Source organism: Parus major, chromosome 4 (assembly GCF_001522545.3).
Source record: "Parus major isolate Abel chromosome 4, Parus_major1.1, whole genome shotgun sequence".
NCBI lineage: Eukaryota > Metazoa > Chordata > Aves > Passeriformes > Paridae > Parus > Parus major.
Genome location: NC_031771.1, coordinates 3,349,420 through 3,364,140, shown reverse-complemented (window position 1 = coordinate 3,364,140; position 14,721 = coordinate 3,349,420). Strand labels below are relative to the sequence as shown.

Below are 14,721 nucleotides of genomic sequence, written 5' to 3'. Positions count from 1 at the left end.
TTTTTTTTTTTTTTTTAAATTCTGCCGACATCACACCCCTCCGTGCTGCCCGCTAGCTGGTAATGGCAGTGGAGTGTTTCAGTTGGACTGACACTTTGCCCGGTTTTGGTTTCCAGAGGGGCGTTCTCCGTCGTGAGGAGGTGTATGAAAATCACCACAGGACAAGAGTACGCTGCCAAAATTATCAACACCAAAAAGCTTTCAGCTAGGGGTGGGTATATTTTAATCTGGTGTTTATGGTGCCTCCTCCCCGTTTCTAGTGTTCATGTGTTAAGCATTCGGAAATGATAAAAATAGCTGAATGTTTTAACAGATTTTTTTTTTTTATATATAATTTTAATTATTATTTCCTCGGTATGAATTTTTTGCCTTGATTCCTGTTTTTTTTTCTATGTTAAATGTTTCATGGATTGACTGAAATCAGAAGTTGCTGTAAAGCATTTCGAGAAAAGATGTTCAAAAGCTGAAATCTAACATAATGCAATCTCTTCATTTTTGAATCTAAATAATTTGTCAGAAGCTTTTTGCAAGTTTTAGTTGGTTGGTTTTTTTGGGTTTTTTTTGTGGGAGTATGGTCAGTAATAAGTTTCCATTGCAGATTTTATTTTAAACATTATAGCTTCACTGAATTCTGTGCTCCCATTGCCTTTAAACAAGAACATTAAGGCCTGTCAGACTATGAGTGAATGAGGAAAACTACTTTTCCCTCAGATTAAACTTTTTTGTGAGAGGAAAATTATGATAAAGAAGAAAACGATGTTTTTTGAGCTAACCATGGTGGAGAAAGTCACTCTGATGAACTGTGAGGAGTGTTATTGTTACAGGGCAGCTGCACAGCTTGTTTCTGCCTTGCCTCTGCCCTGCGTTTCCAGCAGCTTGTCAGCTGCAGCGGAGGGGTTGTTATGATACATTGTAGGTAAATATACACACGGTGTGGGCTGTTGTTGTGGAAAGGGAGTCTTAGCGGGGCCGTGTTAATTGCTCCTTACTTCCCAGCTGGAGTGCCTGTGTCCAGGTGTCAGGGATTAGGGATCCCTCGCCCCTAAGGTTATCTGTGTTTTCATGTGAGTCTGTAAGGAACATGGGAGTGAATAAGTAAGTAGTGTCAGAGCCTAAACGTGTTTGTGGCTGGTCTGCTTCTGCCCCAAAGCAATCACTGCAGGTAAACAGCAGCTTGGAGTCATTAAATTTAAACATAAGACATTGCACAGGATGATACCAAGTTCTGATAAGGTGCTGCTCTCTAATAAAGGTCTTTCAATGATTGTTACTTGCAGTTGGTGAAAGTTGTGTGAAAACTTTCTTTTTGCTGAATTTAAGTGTTCTCACTCTCATTGTGAGGTTATTTTTCCCCTTGTTTTTGAAAGGTTACTTAAATTTTTTTTTGTACAGTTACAGGCTTGAAGGTAGGTTAAGAAATTTCTAGTACTTGAGATAAGTATTTTGACAAGTTTGCTTTACACAGATTTTTGCTTAGCACACTAATGCTATCTGTTGAATTTTGATGCTTAAAATAAACTACACTCTGATTTCATAGATCTGAGTAATTTTCAATGTGAGAAGCCTTAACAAGCTCATCATCAGGTTATTGGTAACAGGTGCTGAACCATGTGCCAGTAGCCAGGTTACCAGTGTGCTGTGTGGTGATGGGGTACATCCTGGAATGCTGGGCTGAACCAGGAAAAACTATGTCTTTCTAATTACTCATGGGTTGGATTGCACTGTGTTTCAAGCTGTAACTTCTGTACTTGGTTCATGCAGGACCAAGTTGGTCCTTGATGTGCTCTGTTGAGGAGTGCAAGTGCATTGGGGAGAATTTGGCTCATTAAATGCAATAAGGCAAATTTCACACAGATTTTTTTGTGGGTTCAACCCATAAAGGAAGGGGTTACACTTCAAAGCTGAGCTGTGGAATATCCTTTCGAATCAGAACATACGTGGTGCCTGTCTGTGAATGCAGGGAATGCCTTTCCACCTCTGTTTTCAGTCATCCCAAAAAGAATTGCAGCTTTTTACTTGCTGGGTTGGTTTTTTTGTGGAGGTTGTTTTGGGTTTTAGCACTTCCAAATCTACTAAGCAGTTTCTGAAGTGCAAGCTTCTTGGAGAAATGTTTATATTCTTCTGAGGCAATTTTTTAATTGTGGAAAGGTGCACTTGAATGACACTTGTGGTGCAAAAAAAAAATGAAATATGGAAAAGCCTCATACTGTGATACTTTCTCCTGGCTGATATTGGGGATGGAGTTGATAATTAAAGTGCTGCTTTTAGATCTAGGTTTTGTTTTACTCCATCTGAACTTCTGTACGAGGAGGTAGAAATTCACTTGTGTGTGTCAGACCTACTGAAATACCCACTCCAGCTTCACCTGTGCGCAGAGTTAAGAGGAAATGTGTCCTCTTGGCTTGGAAATCTGTTCCTTGTCTAGTGCTTGCTTCCCTTGAAGTGTTCTAAATAAAATGTCAAATTTGGGCCTTTTTTCTTCCCAGGCTGGATGAGAGCAGTTTCAGCATATGTTGTGGAAGAGTCAAGACTTTGAAGAGTAAATGAAACTTCCTTAAAGTAGTTTTGAAATGAGAAATTATTTGTGTGGCTTCAGCCCAGTCAGAGCAATAGTTGTCTTTTCTTTCCCTCTTCATCTCAGGCATAAATGTTACTGGAGATTTCCAAATTCTTACTTCAGCAGTAAATCTGATCTGGTCCCCAGCTAATGCCAGTGAAGGTGCCTTCCCATCACTTTGCTGGGAAATTTCAGGCAAATTGTCTGTGTGCAGAGCTGTGGCTGGAATTTGGAGGGGAAGAGGAAGCTGTGCCCCCTGTTGTAGCAGAAGGAACCTTGGTGTTTTCAAGTTGATGGTCAGTTCCTTACAGAATTCCAATTCCATGATTTTCTGATTCTAGTAGTAGAAGAAATGAACATTTGCAGTTTGAATCTCTTTCAGTATAGCAAAAATGCTTTTGCTTATTATAGTTACATACATTCTTAAGGTGCTCTTCAGAGTTGTGGTCTTGGTGTTTTCTAGGTCAGCTGGAGTTTAAACTAGTGGAATATCCCCAGCTAGTTTTGTATCAATGGTTTATGTTCTTGCACAAGGTGATTGTGTGGCTGATTATAAAAAAGGAAGGACATAAAAAGGTGTGTTACCCTTCTAAAATTAAGTCCAACAGTGAACAAGCACACAGAAAACAGAAGATAAAGTGAAGAACGTGAGTTTGCTGGTTCTGGGCTCTGTGTGGTTAACTTGTTGAAGTCTCTGGGATTTCCTTACTGTTCAGTAAGGGCTTGGGCTCGTCTGTGTTGTTTTTCATGTGTAGAAAGTCATGCAGATAAAAGTGAACTTCTGTGAAGTCACTTTACTTTGCCCCTGTCTCTTCCAAATACCAAATAATGAGCAGATTGTCTGGGTTTTTTTTGCCATTATCTGTACATCTTTTCCCTTCTCTTTTGAGAATCTGCTAGCTTTGATCCAAATTGATTTCACATAAACAGACCAATTTTCTTGCAAGGTTTAGCCCTTGTTTTCTGTCTTCCAAAAAAACCACTTAGGTAAGAGTTTGCTTTTCTGATCATACTTGAAAAGGTGAATCACTGGTAGATTTTCTCTGCATGTACCTATTGTCAGTAACTCCTCCTGACAGTTTCTGGTGGCCAGAAGCCCGGTGCTTTCAGTGTGATGTGATGGTGTCCATGGGAGGAGGAGGAGGAGGAGGATGTCCCAGTCCCTTTTCTTTTCCTGGGGAGCTGGTGTCAAAAGCTGGGCATACCTCTGCCAGCCCTTGGCGCTACCAAAGCGTTGTTTGTGCCCGATTGTGCTGCGAGGAGTAACGTGAGAAAGTCAGCTGGAGCTCTCCTGAGCTTTCAGGGACCAACCATTCCGTCAGCCTCCAGCCTTGGAGGTGTCACTGTTATTTATCTTTCTTCTTTGCAGGAAATTTCCCAAATCTCGTTTCAGTATTTCTGCTGTTCTTCTGTCCTATGAGCTCATGCCTGCAGGTGCATGGCACAGCCAGAGGGACTGGGGCGATGGCACTCACCTGCAGCCAGCTCCGATGGGTGTGGAGGCTGCAAACCCCACCCTGTGGGAACAGCATTTTGTGCTGAGTTGAGTAATTGGGCTGTGGGAAGAGCGTTTCAGCATCCAGAGTGCTCCAGCTAGGGCACCTCATGATCCCTAAAGTGATTTGAAATAGATTAGGGAGATGAATGAAGTGGGAAGCGTATATAGGGTAGTGTTTTTCAGCACAGCTTTTCGTGACACAGAGATAAACGTTTTTTGATGTGTCACTAGACTAACATTTCCTTTAGTCAGGTAGCTTGTGTCAGTCCATGCCAGATGTTGTACAGGAAGGCAAGCTCTAATAAGGCTTGCAGTGCTCCATAGGAGGAGAAAATAATTCTTTCTAATCTAGCTCAAGATGTTAATCTCCGAAGCACACATTTACCTGTGCCAGTTTATTACAACACATGTATTTTTAAAGCTAAATTCTGTTCTTACGCACAGGTGACGTTACTCCCACACAGACTGGACTGTCCTTCAGGGCATTTAGTTGTCAGGCAGATTGTGTCTTTGTGAGGACAAGATTTAAGCTTGGGATCTCAGTGTTTTTCTTCCATGTCTTGCTGTACTCTTGTTTCTCTGGTTAATGAATTGTCATTGAAAGTGTTTTAGGACTGGTGTGTAAGAAGGCTCACCTGCTAGCATGCAGTCATCCTGTTGTACATTTGTGCTCAATGTTTGTGTTCAGCTTAGGCGTGGCATTCTTTTAGATTTGACATGGTTGTAACACCACACACTCATTTGAATGTTTATCTGCAAGTATTTGTTTATTTGCAAATTACCTTAATTTAGCAGGCTACTGGTTCTGTTGAAATTGACTCCAGTCAGCTCAGTCTAGTGGGGAGAGGAGAGCATTATCAAACAAAAAGAACCTCAAGAGGGATTTTCGGTTAGCTGCTCTATTTTGTGAAGGTTTGGAGCTTTTAATTCTGTTTTGCTTTTAGCATTTATTCTGTTTTGGTGCTAGTGAAAACCTGAAGAGCTTTTGAATACCAGTGAGAATGAGGACTTTGAAACTGTGATGAGTGTTGGTTGGTAGTAATTTATTCTAACAGTTAAACTTGATTTGATATGAGATGTCCTGGCAGTTTGTAGTTAAATTATTCATAACAAATGCTGTGTTGGTCTCAATAATGTCACTTCTGGAGTTTTTGCAGAAGAGTTATTTACTCTTTCATTGTGGCTGGAATTTCTCTTGGAAAGCCATAGAGAGTAAAAAGGTGTTTGCATCATCTGTCAGCTCAGTTTCAGCAAGCTCATTAGGGGAAGTGGGGGAAATGCACATGAGAGGGGATTATTGGGGACTTTTTTGGCTACTGGTCTCCAGATATTTTTTGTCAGAAGTTACACATTTTTGGCACTGATTGCTGTTCTTGTTCTGTGTGCTTTCTTCCTGCCAAGTGAGGACTTAGCTGCACATTTGAACAGCTCCACTTGGGGGATTGCTTCTGCTGGAAGAGAAGGGAGAACTGAAGATGCAAATGGAATACCTTTCCTGAGCTTCCACATCCTGATACTGAGATAGGGATGTGTTCTATTCCTCTTGGTCTGAGAGAGAATGTTTTGCTATGTTCAAATGGTACTTCAGAATGAAAGGTTTGGGTCAAATACAGAAATAAGGAAATGAACACTGTGGGCAGCCCTTTGCATTTATTGTAGATGGGTTCTGTTTGTTTGCACAGAATACCATACATGGAAAACTTTGTTTTATGGGAAACCACAACCAGCTCAGGTGTTTGTGACTTGGATCTGACCTCACTGACAGCCGGGTTGAAATATACTTGTTCCTGGAGGGACTGAGATGAGGCACAGACCAAGCCCCCAGAAATTCAATTTCAAAACTGAACTAAACAGTGGAATTGAAATGTGAAAATCCTACCACATGTAGGCATGCATTGATCCAAATGCTAAACATTGATGCACCTTCCCAGGTTGTGATTAGGGGTGTGTGAAGTCATCTGTGCTGTGTTTAATCACACTTCTGTGATTCCACAGTCTGGTTTGGGGTTTGAATTTATCTTCTTTTTTTTTTTTCTTTTTTTTGCTTCATGTAATTGGTGAATGTCTGATCTAAGAGACTGGAATGAAAGTCAGTGAAATATTTTGCTTTGCAGATGTATGTACTGCCAAAATAGTGCTTTTCATGTGCCTGTCCTTCATCTGACCTCCCGAGAAATGTAGGCCAGGGTGGTTGGTATGTCCAGCTTCCTCCTGCGTTCACATACACTGCACATTTGTCAATTGCTTTGTGAGGATATTGGGGGGGGTTTGGGAGATTCTGTGAGAAGTACAACTTCCTCTGTGCTTGGACAAAGGTTACTAGAGAACAAAACCCTAACTGAACGGTGGCTGTTCCTCTCTTTAATTCCTTATTGAAAATAATTGTGCTTTGAATTTGAAGAAACATCTGCTCTGTTGTGGAGAGGCGCAGGAATCCAATCTGTCTATTTGTTCCTTGGATGTATTGAGCTCGTGTGCATGGTGGAGTGCATGTTTGTGCAAACTCCTCATCTGTTTAATCCTTGTGTTATAAGAAATGTCTTGTGTGCGGTATCAGGGAGGGTGAGGAATCTGTGTGACATGGGGTTGGTATTTCCTTCCAGGGAGATGCTTGTGCTGTTACCCGGTGTCATTTTCTAGATTGTCATCAGCTTGTTCTGAAACTCCTTTCACTTGTTTGAATTGGAGAACCCACTTTTAATCTTTGCAGCCCTGATCATTTCTGTGGTATCTGATCGGAAGCTGCTTGGTGTGTTCTGCTGTACTGAGGGGTTACCTAATTCCTCTTGAATCTGTTGTTCTAGATGCTGCTGGGCAGAAGCAGTAGCTGTCAGAAAAGCCAAGGAGTGGCAACTTTTGCAAATTTGCATGGGTGTCTTATCCCTGATGGAGCTGCTTTTCTAATCCAGGGCCTCTTTAGTGGGAATAGAGAAACCTAAATGGTGCTACAGCATATATTTGTTTTTTCTAATTAGGTTTTTCAGCCTAGAGAATGATAGGTAATGTGCTGAGCAAACTATTAGAGAGATCTTTGTGCACTTATTGGTTTAAATGGGTTGTATTTGGTAGAAAGGAACTTTGCCTACCTGGTGGTGTGAGGGAGCTTCTGTCATGTGAATTCCTGACCTTTTGTCAATACTTCTAAGTAATTCACAGGAAAATTTGAGAGTAAAACATGCAGGGTTAAAAAAATAAACACACAAAAAAAAGAAAAGCTAACAACCCAAACCTCTCAAAAGTAACCAAATAGATTTGAATAATTAGGAATGTGATGCTGTGGATATTTCCTAGTTGAGATGAAGCATTTTATCTTGTGATGAGAGGGTTTGAATTTTTTTTTTTTTTACCAGTAACCAAGGATTTTTCCCTACTGAATGTATGAAGTTAAAATCCTAGTGATGCTTTCCAAGAGAGCTGTCTGGCATCCATAAAACCAGAATTAATTTAGTTTTGGCAGTCACTTTCAACTTGAATCTAGAGTGTGCTTGTGTGTGTTCACAACTGGTTGTGGGGTTTCTTTTGCTCAGTTGCAGCCGAATCAGTGACTTTGGGCTGTTGGTTGGACATTGTCTCCCACTGTCCCAGGTGTGCTCTGCAGGGAGCTGGTTCTTTTTGCTGTGCAGCAGTTTGGACTCTGCTGTTGGCTCTGCTGTAGAGAGCAGGGTTGTGGTCCCTTGACCATAGAACTTGACCTAAGCCCACCTTTAGCCAGGGGTCACGATGTGCAGAATTAAAACCTTCAGATTCTATGTTATCATACTAATTTAAAAAAAGGTATGAACTGAGTGTTTGCTGGTTTCAGTGAGCAGCTGTGTGAATTTGGACAGATGTGCATTGAGGAATGTGTAGAACTGGGGCAGTCAGCTCTAGGTTGTGTGTGTGGTCTGCAGGCAGGTTTAGCGCTGCTGAACAAGCCGTGAGCCCTCCAGCTGGCAGTGCCCTCACCTGGGAAACCAGTAATTAATTAATTTGCCTGGCACTCACTGGTTCACGTGGCACAGAGCAGGCGTCACACACGCTCCGGGCCCTGCGCTCCAGGGAGCTGTGCACCCTGCCCAGCTGGCAACATGAGCGAGCCTTCCTGCAAGTGCAAAGGGTAGCACACCTCTGCTGTAAAGTTTCATCATCTCAGCACGTGACAGGGAGAGAAAAGAAGCTTGGAGCCTCGAAGCTCATATCTGTGGGCAGTGATTTACTGCCTGTGTTTTCAGAACTTTGTTCCTGATTTAATTGTGGTTGGGAACTGCTTACTTGTAAATTTTCCACAATGTGAATGCAAGTGTTTCAGCAAGTCACGTTGCATATTCATGTAGCTGCACAAACAGATGGGGTTCCTACATAAAATCCATATTTGACAATCTGATGGGATTTGCCAAGGCTTAGCTTTCATTTAAATTATAACCTCTTGGAGAGATAGGTTCGTGATTTAATGAGTCAAGAGAGGCCTTCAGGTTATTTGTATTGCACAGCAGTTTTCAAGCCAGTGCTTAGGTGTGATTCTGGTTTTGGAGACTTCTTGTAGGAATGGTTTCAATGGGCTATTGCTCTTGAGAGTAAGTGCTTGCCAAATTGAGAGATTTCTCTCAAAACCTTATTCATTTGGCAGATTTTACTCATTCTGCAGGAAATGAAGATGTATATGCAGTTATAACACGGTGTAACTTGGACTGGCTGCTGCGGTGCTGCCGTGCAGGGAGGATTTTGTTCTGTAGGGCAATGACCTTTGGTTTCCCTCAGGGCAGCTCCAGGTGCTGCTAAACTTGGGTTATTAAAACACACTTCAAGACCTGCTTTACACCTTTTTTATAGAAAGATGTGACTAATGTTAAGTGTCTTCAAGATGTGAGTAAGGATTACTGCAGAAACCTTCAAGAATGGCATTTTCCCATTATTTATTAAATGCTCTAGTTACAAAATTGAAAAGCTTATCTTGGTGCTTATTATATTGAGTCACTTGCTTATAAAATAGTACCCCCTTGGGTGTGAGGTAGCTTCCTACTCTTTGCATTGCACAGCATGGACAGCTAGGAATTTGTGATGAGGACAGCACTGGTAAATGCCCATGGGACTAAATGCCTTGCACTTCATGGCATAAAACCCTTCCTTTTTCAGGAATTTTTAGTATCACTGCGTCAAATGGGGGAGGGGTAAGAAAAACCCAAAAATGTTTTCTGTCACATTTCTGTATCTTTTCATGGTGCTTTGATGATATTCATCATTGGTACTCACTAAACTCTTGCATGTTAAAAACCTTTCTAGTTGCTCCTTCTTTTAGAGAAAGCCTCTTTGTAGTGTGTGGGGGAAGTGTAAGATTTATAGGGAGCTGTGTACCAGTGCTGGATGGAGGAGCCCACTGACATTTCTTTTCTTACCTGTAGCACTCCATGATCTTTCATGGCTGTTGCATTTTTGGGAGGATGGAAGAGGAAAAAGAGGCCACTGGTTCAGTGCTGTGTGTGTGTGCACATGCACACATGAGATGCAGAAGATCTGGTAGAGCCTGTGTGTATCCAGCCAGCTTGTTTGCTGAAGGAAAGTAATTCATGCTAAACCATCTATTAACTTAGAGTCTCTTTACTTGTAATGAGGGCAGGAATTGCTGTCTTTAAATTTTTGTTTATTTGTGTTAAACATGATTTATCACTCTAAATGAAGTAATAAATTGCTTTCATTGCCGTGTTAATCAAAACATGTAGCGAGATGAATTTTCCCAGAGCAGAAGTTGCTTATGTGTGGTCCATCCTCTCTGCTTGGAGCTGTGCTTGGTGTTACAGATGGCTTGGGGACCAGATCAGTGACACAGCTCTGCCTTGCGGACTCACGGTGGGAAGCTCAGTATCTCAGAGATGACAGAGACTCACAAATGACTTGTATTTCAAGTCTTTGATAGATGCAGATTTTGTCAAGTTCTAAAGTAATGGAATTTAATGATCTGTTAGCATTTTTCAAAATAGTTATATTTTAGTCAGAGTGTGTTCTTGTAGCCATGTGACTCTCACAGCTGTTACAGCCAATGTTAAGACTCCTAAAAGTGCAAAATATTTGTTTAAAAAGGGTTGTTTTTTCCCTTTAAATAGGGCTCATTCACCCCCTTCACCTTTAAATAGTGTTGATTCTTCTGTTGCAAATTGTCTTCTTGCTTAGATAGTTTTTAGGGGTAAGGATTGGTTCTTTACCAATCCTCAAAGGAAAGCCAAGTTGAGAGTCGTGTTTTGGTCATCGGTGGTCTGCTGTTGGTTATGTGAAACAGGAAAACCAATTCCAGTAGAACTGAGCCCTTCCGCTTCCAAATCACGTTTATCTGCTGTCGGACTTGGGCAGGATAAGAGAACAGTTTGAGCATTTATCACCTGGAGCTGGCCTTCAGTGAAAATTAGGAAATGAAATTAAAGTGTATTCAAGGTAAAGTTGAGTCCTTCAAGAGAATAAATAACCTGATTCAGTAATCAAACTCTACCTTAAAATTAACTGGGGAGGTGAGTGGATTTTTGCTTTATTGAAGACAGAATTTGGTACTGCCCTCTTTTACTTCAAAGACAGTTCTGATTTATAGCCCAAATGTAGTCATGGACAGCATTTGTTGGCTGTGCCTGGGCTGTCCTTCAGAGAAGGCTTCATCTTTGATCAGTGTATTTATCAAGGACAGTCTCCTTCTCATTATTTAATGTAACAGCCATCTTCCCTTAGCTTCTCGCTGTATGACAGACTTGCCATTATTTTGCCCATTCTTCTTATACATCCTACAAGCTAATTTACATATTTGTATTTGGATGTTTGGAGTGGAGAATTGGAATTGACCAGAAAAAAACCACCAGGGGAGGTCATCTGAGTATCTGTAGTATCACTGGTGTCTTTATGGGAGGGTCTTGTCTGGTGAATTGCAGTGATTATTTACAGATGGATTTGGTGAGTTCTAAGGCCGATACTAAAGGAACTCAGTATTTTCGCTTCATCTTTGCCATTAATCACTAGGTTTTCTGTCACCACTTCTACCAGTTGTCTACCAATTTCAAATTTTGGTAATCTCTGTTTTTACTCATCCCCAGATGCCTCATTTTCTTTCTTTCTGCATCCTAAACATTGGAGCCTTGCAGGAGGCTTTGATCCCTGTCCGGAAAAATTCCCTAGAGTATTGTTTTAGAGGACTTGCTGTACCCAAGCAGCAACTGATGTGCAGAGATGTAGGTAGCTGCAGGGTTTTTTTGTAGAGTTTCTCAGATCATGCAGATTGAGACCTAAGTCCAAACCCATTTCTCTCCATCCCAGGAATGTTGTGCAGTTCTTGACACAGTAGCTTTCTATAGCCTGCTGTTACTGTTGCCTCTGTGCAAGGTCGAGTGGAAACTGCTGTGAAAATAGCTCCATGAAACAAAGCTAAATTAGGAATAGTTTCTGTTGAGTGTTGACTTGTCTCTGCAACCACAGATGCTCATCTAGTCAACAAAAGGGCTAAAGAAAAAGAAAATTGTGCAAGTGCACCAAGAGCAGCATAGTTTATTGTTTAAAGTTCTATTGATTCACACAGTAAATAAACTGAAACACTTTCAAAATGTTACTAATTGTTGTTGACTGGTTTAGTCAATAAGATACAGTGTGGAAAAATAAAGCTCAATAGAGTTTTTGAGAGTTTTCCCCACTGCTTTGAGTGGCCTTGTTTTTTTGTTTTTGTTATCTTAGAGATCCTTTTCCTTCATGTTTCTCACACTGTTAATGTTCATGTTTAATGTTCCATAACGCGGTGATAGTGGGCAGCAGAAACTTCCTGAACAGGAAAAAAGCCTGAGTTCCTGATGCCTTTAAGTGTGGCTTGTGTTTATACAGGTTTGTGAGGAAACTCTGGCAGGTACCAGTGACTGCATTGGTGAGAGGGGCTGTGGAGGAAAACTCAGATGCTGCTTGTCCCAGGTTTAAAGGCTTGAACGTGGGGGAATGTGTCTTGGGTTTTTTCCAGCAAAAAAGTTCATTCTAATGATAGCAAGTCTCTACAGTCTGACCTTGAAAATGAGGTGATTTTATATAAAGCAGTGGTGCTTGGATATTGAGCAGTAACATAAATGTGACAAGTAACATGCTGAGCTGTGCCCACAGCTATGAGTACTCGTGAGATCAGCACCTGCGTTTGTGTCTGTCAGGTGTTCTTGCCTGCACAGAGAATAGACATTTTTAGTGAAAACTACATTAAATAGGTTTTGCAATAAAAAAAAATTACTAGAAGTAAACAGAAAAGCTCTTCATTAAGGCATATGATTTGCCTGTCTGGCATAAACTTTTTTAAAGATTGAGTGGTGTTCTAGAAATATGGAAGATATGTATTTAGAGGAGTATTAAGTTCTTTACCCTTGTAAATATTCAGGTTTGATTGACTGATTTACCTTTATAAAGGGGGGAAGCATGTCCCTTGATGTCGATTTTACTGAATCTTAATAATGATGAATGAAAAACTGATGCTACAGAGATTATAAACCAGAGCAACAAAAAAACTCCCATTATTTTTTGTAAAATGTTTTGGTTGAGATTCTTCCTGACTTGGGTCATCCTCATTCAGAGGGGAGGAGATTCCACAAGGAGAGCAATATTCCCTTGTAGGACATGTTACAAGTTGCAAGAGCTAGTTTTACAGAAAAGAGGGGGAAAAAAAAAAAAAAACAACAACAAAACAAACAGATTACTTGTAGTATAGAAATCCAAGCTGGAGGTGTGAAACACAGCTGTGGTAATTCAGAATTAGCACTGCCTCAGTCAGTAAATAACAGAATTCTACATTCACACCAAGTTAATACTTAGAGTGTCCAACTTAAACAGCCAACATCAGTGGAACCAGATATATATTCTTGACATCTCTCTAGTAGTCATCAGACCATGCAAGTTGTAGATAAAAAATGGGATTATGGGAATGAGAACAGAACTATAAACCTAATGCTATAATGGCATTCCTTTCAAATCTTAGTAACGTGACAGGTCTCTGATACCTGAAATTCACTCACCTGCATCTGTGTTTCATAGCACAGAGTTAATGAATAATCTCCAATTTTTTAAAATTCCCCTAAATTACATTACTTAAATCTAGTGTCAGAATGACATATACAATACCTATCTGAATTACTTGAAATGTCTCCAAAATAAGAGATCAAAACACAAATAATTGTCTTAATAAGCAGAGATTATCAGCTCCTTTGGCAATGTTACTGCTAATATTAGCCAGGAATTTTTTTGATACCGTGATATGTAGCTATATAAAATTATCACTGCGAGTTTTGGGTACTCAGACTGGATCTGCTTCTGGACTCGGATGCGCAGAAAACAGGAGATTGCATTTGATGTTTACGTTTTTGAAGGATTCCCCTGCTCTTCCATGTTTTTAGAAAATGGATGTGTATTTTTTTTTCCTCAGAGAAGAGGGCTGTGAAGGATCCATCCAAAAGCTGTGCATATAGACTTGGTCTGAGAGCCTCTGTAGAGGATGTTTAATCTCATGTGCTTTATTTTGCAGCACTCAGGAAATGCCACTCATGGGCAATAATTTTGTTCCACTGCTGTAACCCAATGATAGTCTGGTACCTGTGTCCTTATTGCTATAACTTCAGGTGGGATAATAGAGGGATGTGGATGAAGTCCATGCCTGTGCCATCCATGTGTCCTCATGCACACTTTGTCCACCAATTTTGTTAAACTGTTGAAGAGCTCCTGCTGTGGGAGCCATTGTTCTCAGTCTGATGCTCAAGAAGGCTTCTAAAATAGACATCTGAGTGGCATGTGGAGATTTGTTGGGGTCTTTGTTTAGTTTTGTGGGGTTTTGTCTATCTTTTGCAATTCCTCCATCCCATCTCTGAGATGGGGTCCTCATAACCTCATTGCAAGGTAATCTCTTTTAAATTCTCTCTCTTTCATATTGTCCCTATTGCTCAAAATGTGCTTGTTTTTCTTTTCTGTGTTATGTGAATACTCAATGTAAAAAATGTTCTTGCAGTTAAAATCTTAGAAGATCCTCTTGTAAAATGCATAACGTTTTGAATTGAATGTGCTTAGGTTTTGGATGTGTTCAGCTGTGGCATACATTTTGACCAAAATATTTTAAGCATTTAAGCAGTTTTTGAAGGTCACTCATTTTCATGGTAACATTTACCCACTCCTACCAGAAATCCATTCTGCTTCAGTTTTAGTTCAGCTTCCTGAATTTCAGTTATAACCTATCTATAATAATGTCAAAATAATATGTGGGATGCCAGCTGGGGTCTCTTGATGTAAAAGGGACTCGTTGTCTGAGCATGGACTCCCTGCCAGGTAGAGGAAAGGAGAAGCAGCACTGACATGGGCAGAGAAAGTTTCATGGGTACCAAGATTGTTCTAAAGGATAAAAATGGGAAGGTGAAAAAACCTGATTATTTTATGGGGCAAGTGCAGTGGCTTTTCCGCCTGTTTTTTGTTGGTAATTTTGCCTTATCATGAAATGAAAATATTATCCTGTCATCCTGTATCCTGTCCCTCTAGCAGAATAGCTGAAGAAAAAATGTTTGCTGCTAAGAGAGTATTCAGTAGTAAACTATAAAGGTGTAGTTTGATCTTGCATCAAGATATCAATCAGAGTAAGACTGCAGTACAGTTAACTTCTAATTGCCTATTTACAAGGATACATTTATCTTATGGGAGTGGGAAGATTCTTCATATT

At 40.5% G+C, this 14,721-nt stretch overlaps 1 protein-coding gene across 32 annotated transcripts in view; it reads left to right on the top strand.

Annotated features, from left to right (window-relative positions):
• The window catches only part of CAMK2D (calcium/calmodulin dependent protein kinase II delta), a 118,714-nt gene that overhangs the window by 1,250 nt on the left and 102,743 nt on the right, over positions 1-14,721 (top strand). For all 32 annotated transcript variants that reach the window (XR_004496975.1, XM_019006258.2, XM_033513692.1 and 29 more), the window contains exon 3: positions 117-211. Coding sequence is in view for 31 of the 32 variants with exons in the window: in XM_019006258.2 (XP_018861803.1) it covers positions 117-211 (95 nt within the window). In the remaining variant the exon portion in view is untranslated. The remainder of the gene's footprint in view (positions 1-116; positions 212-14,721) is intronic.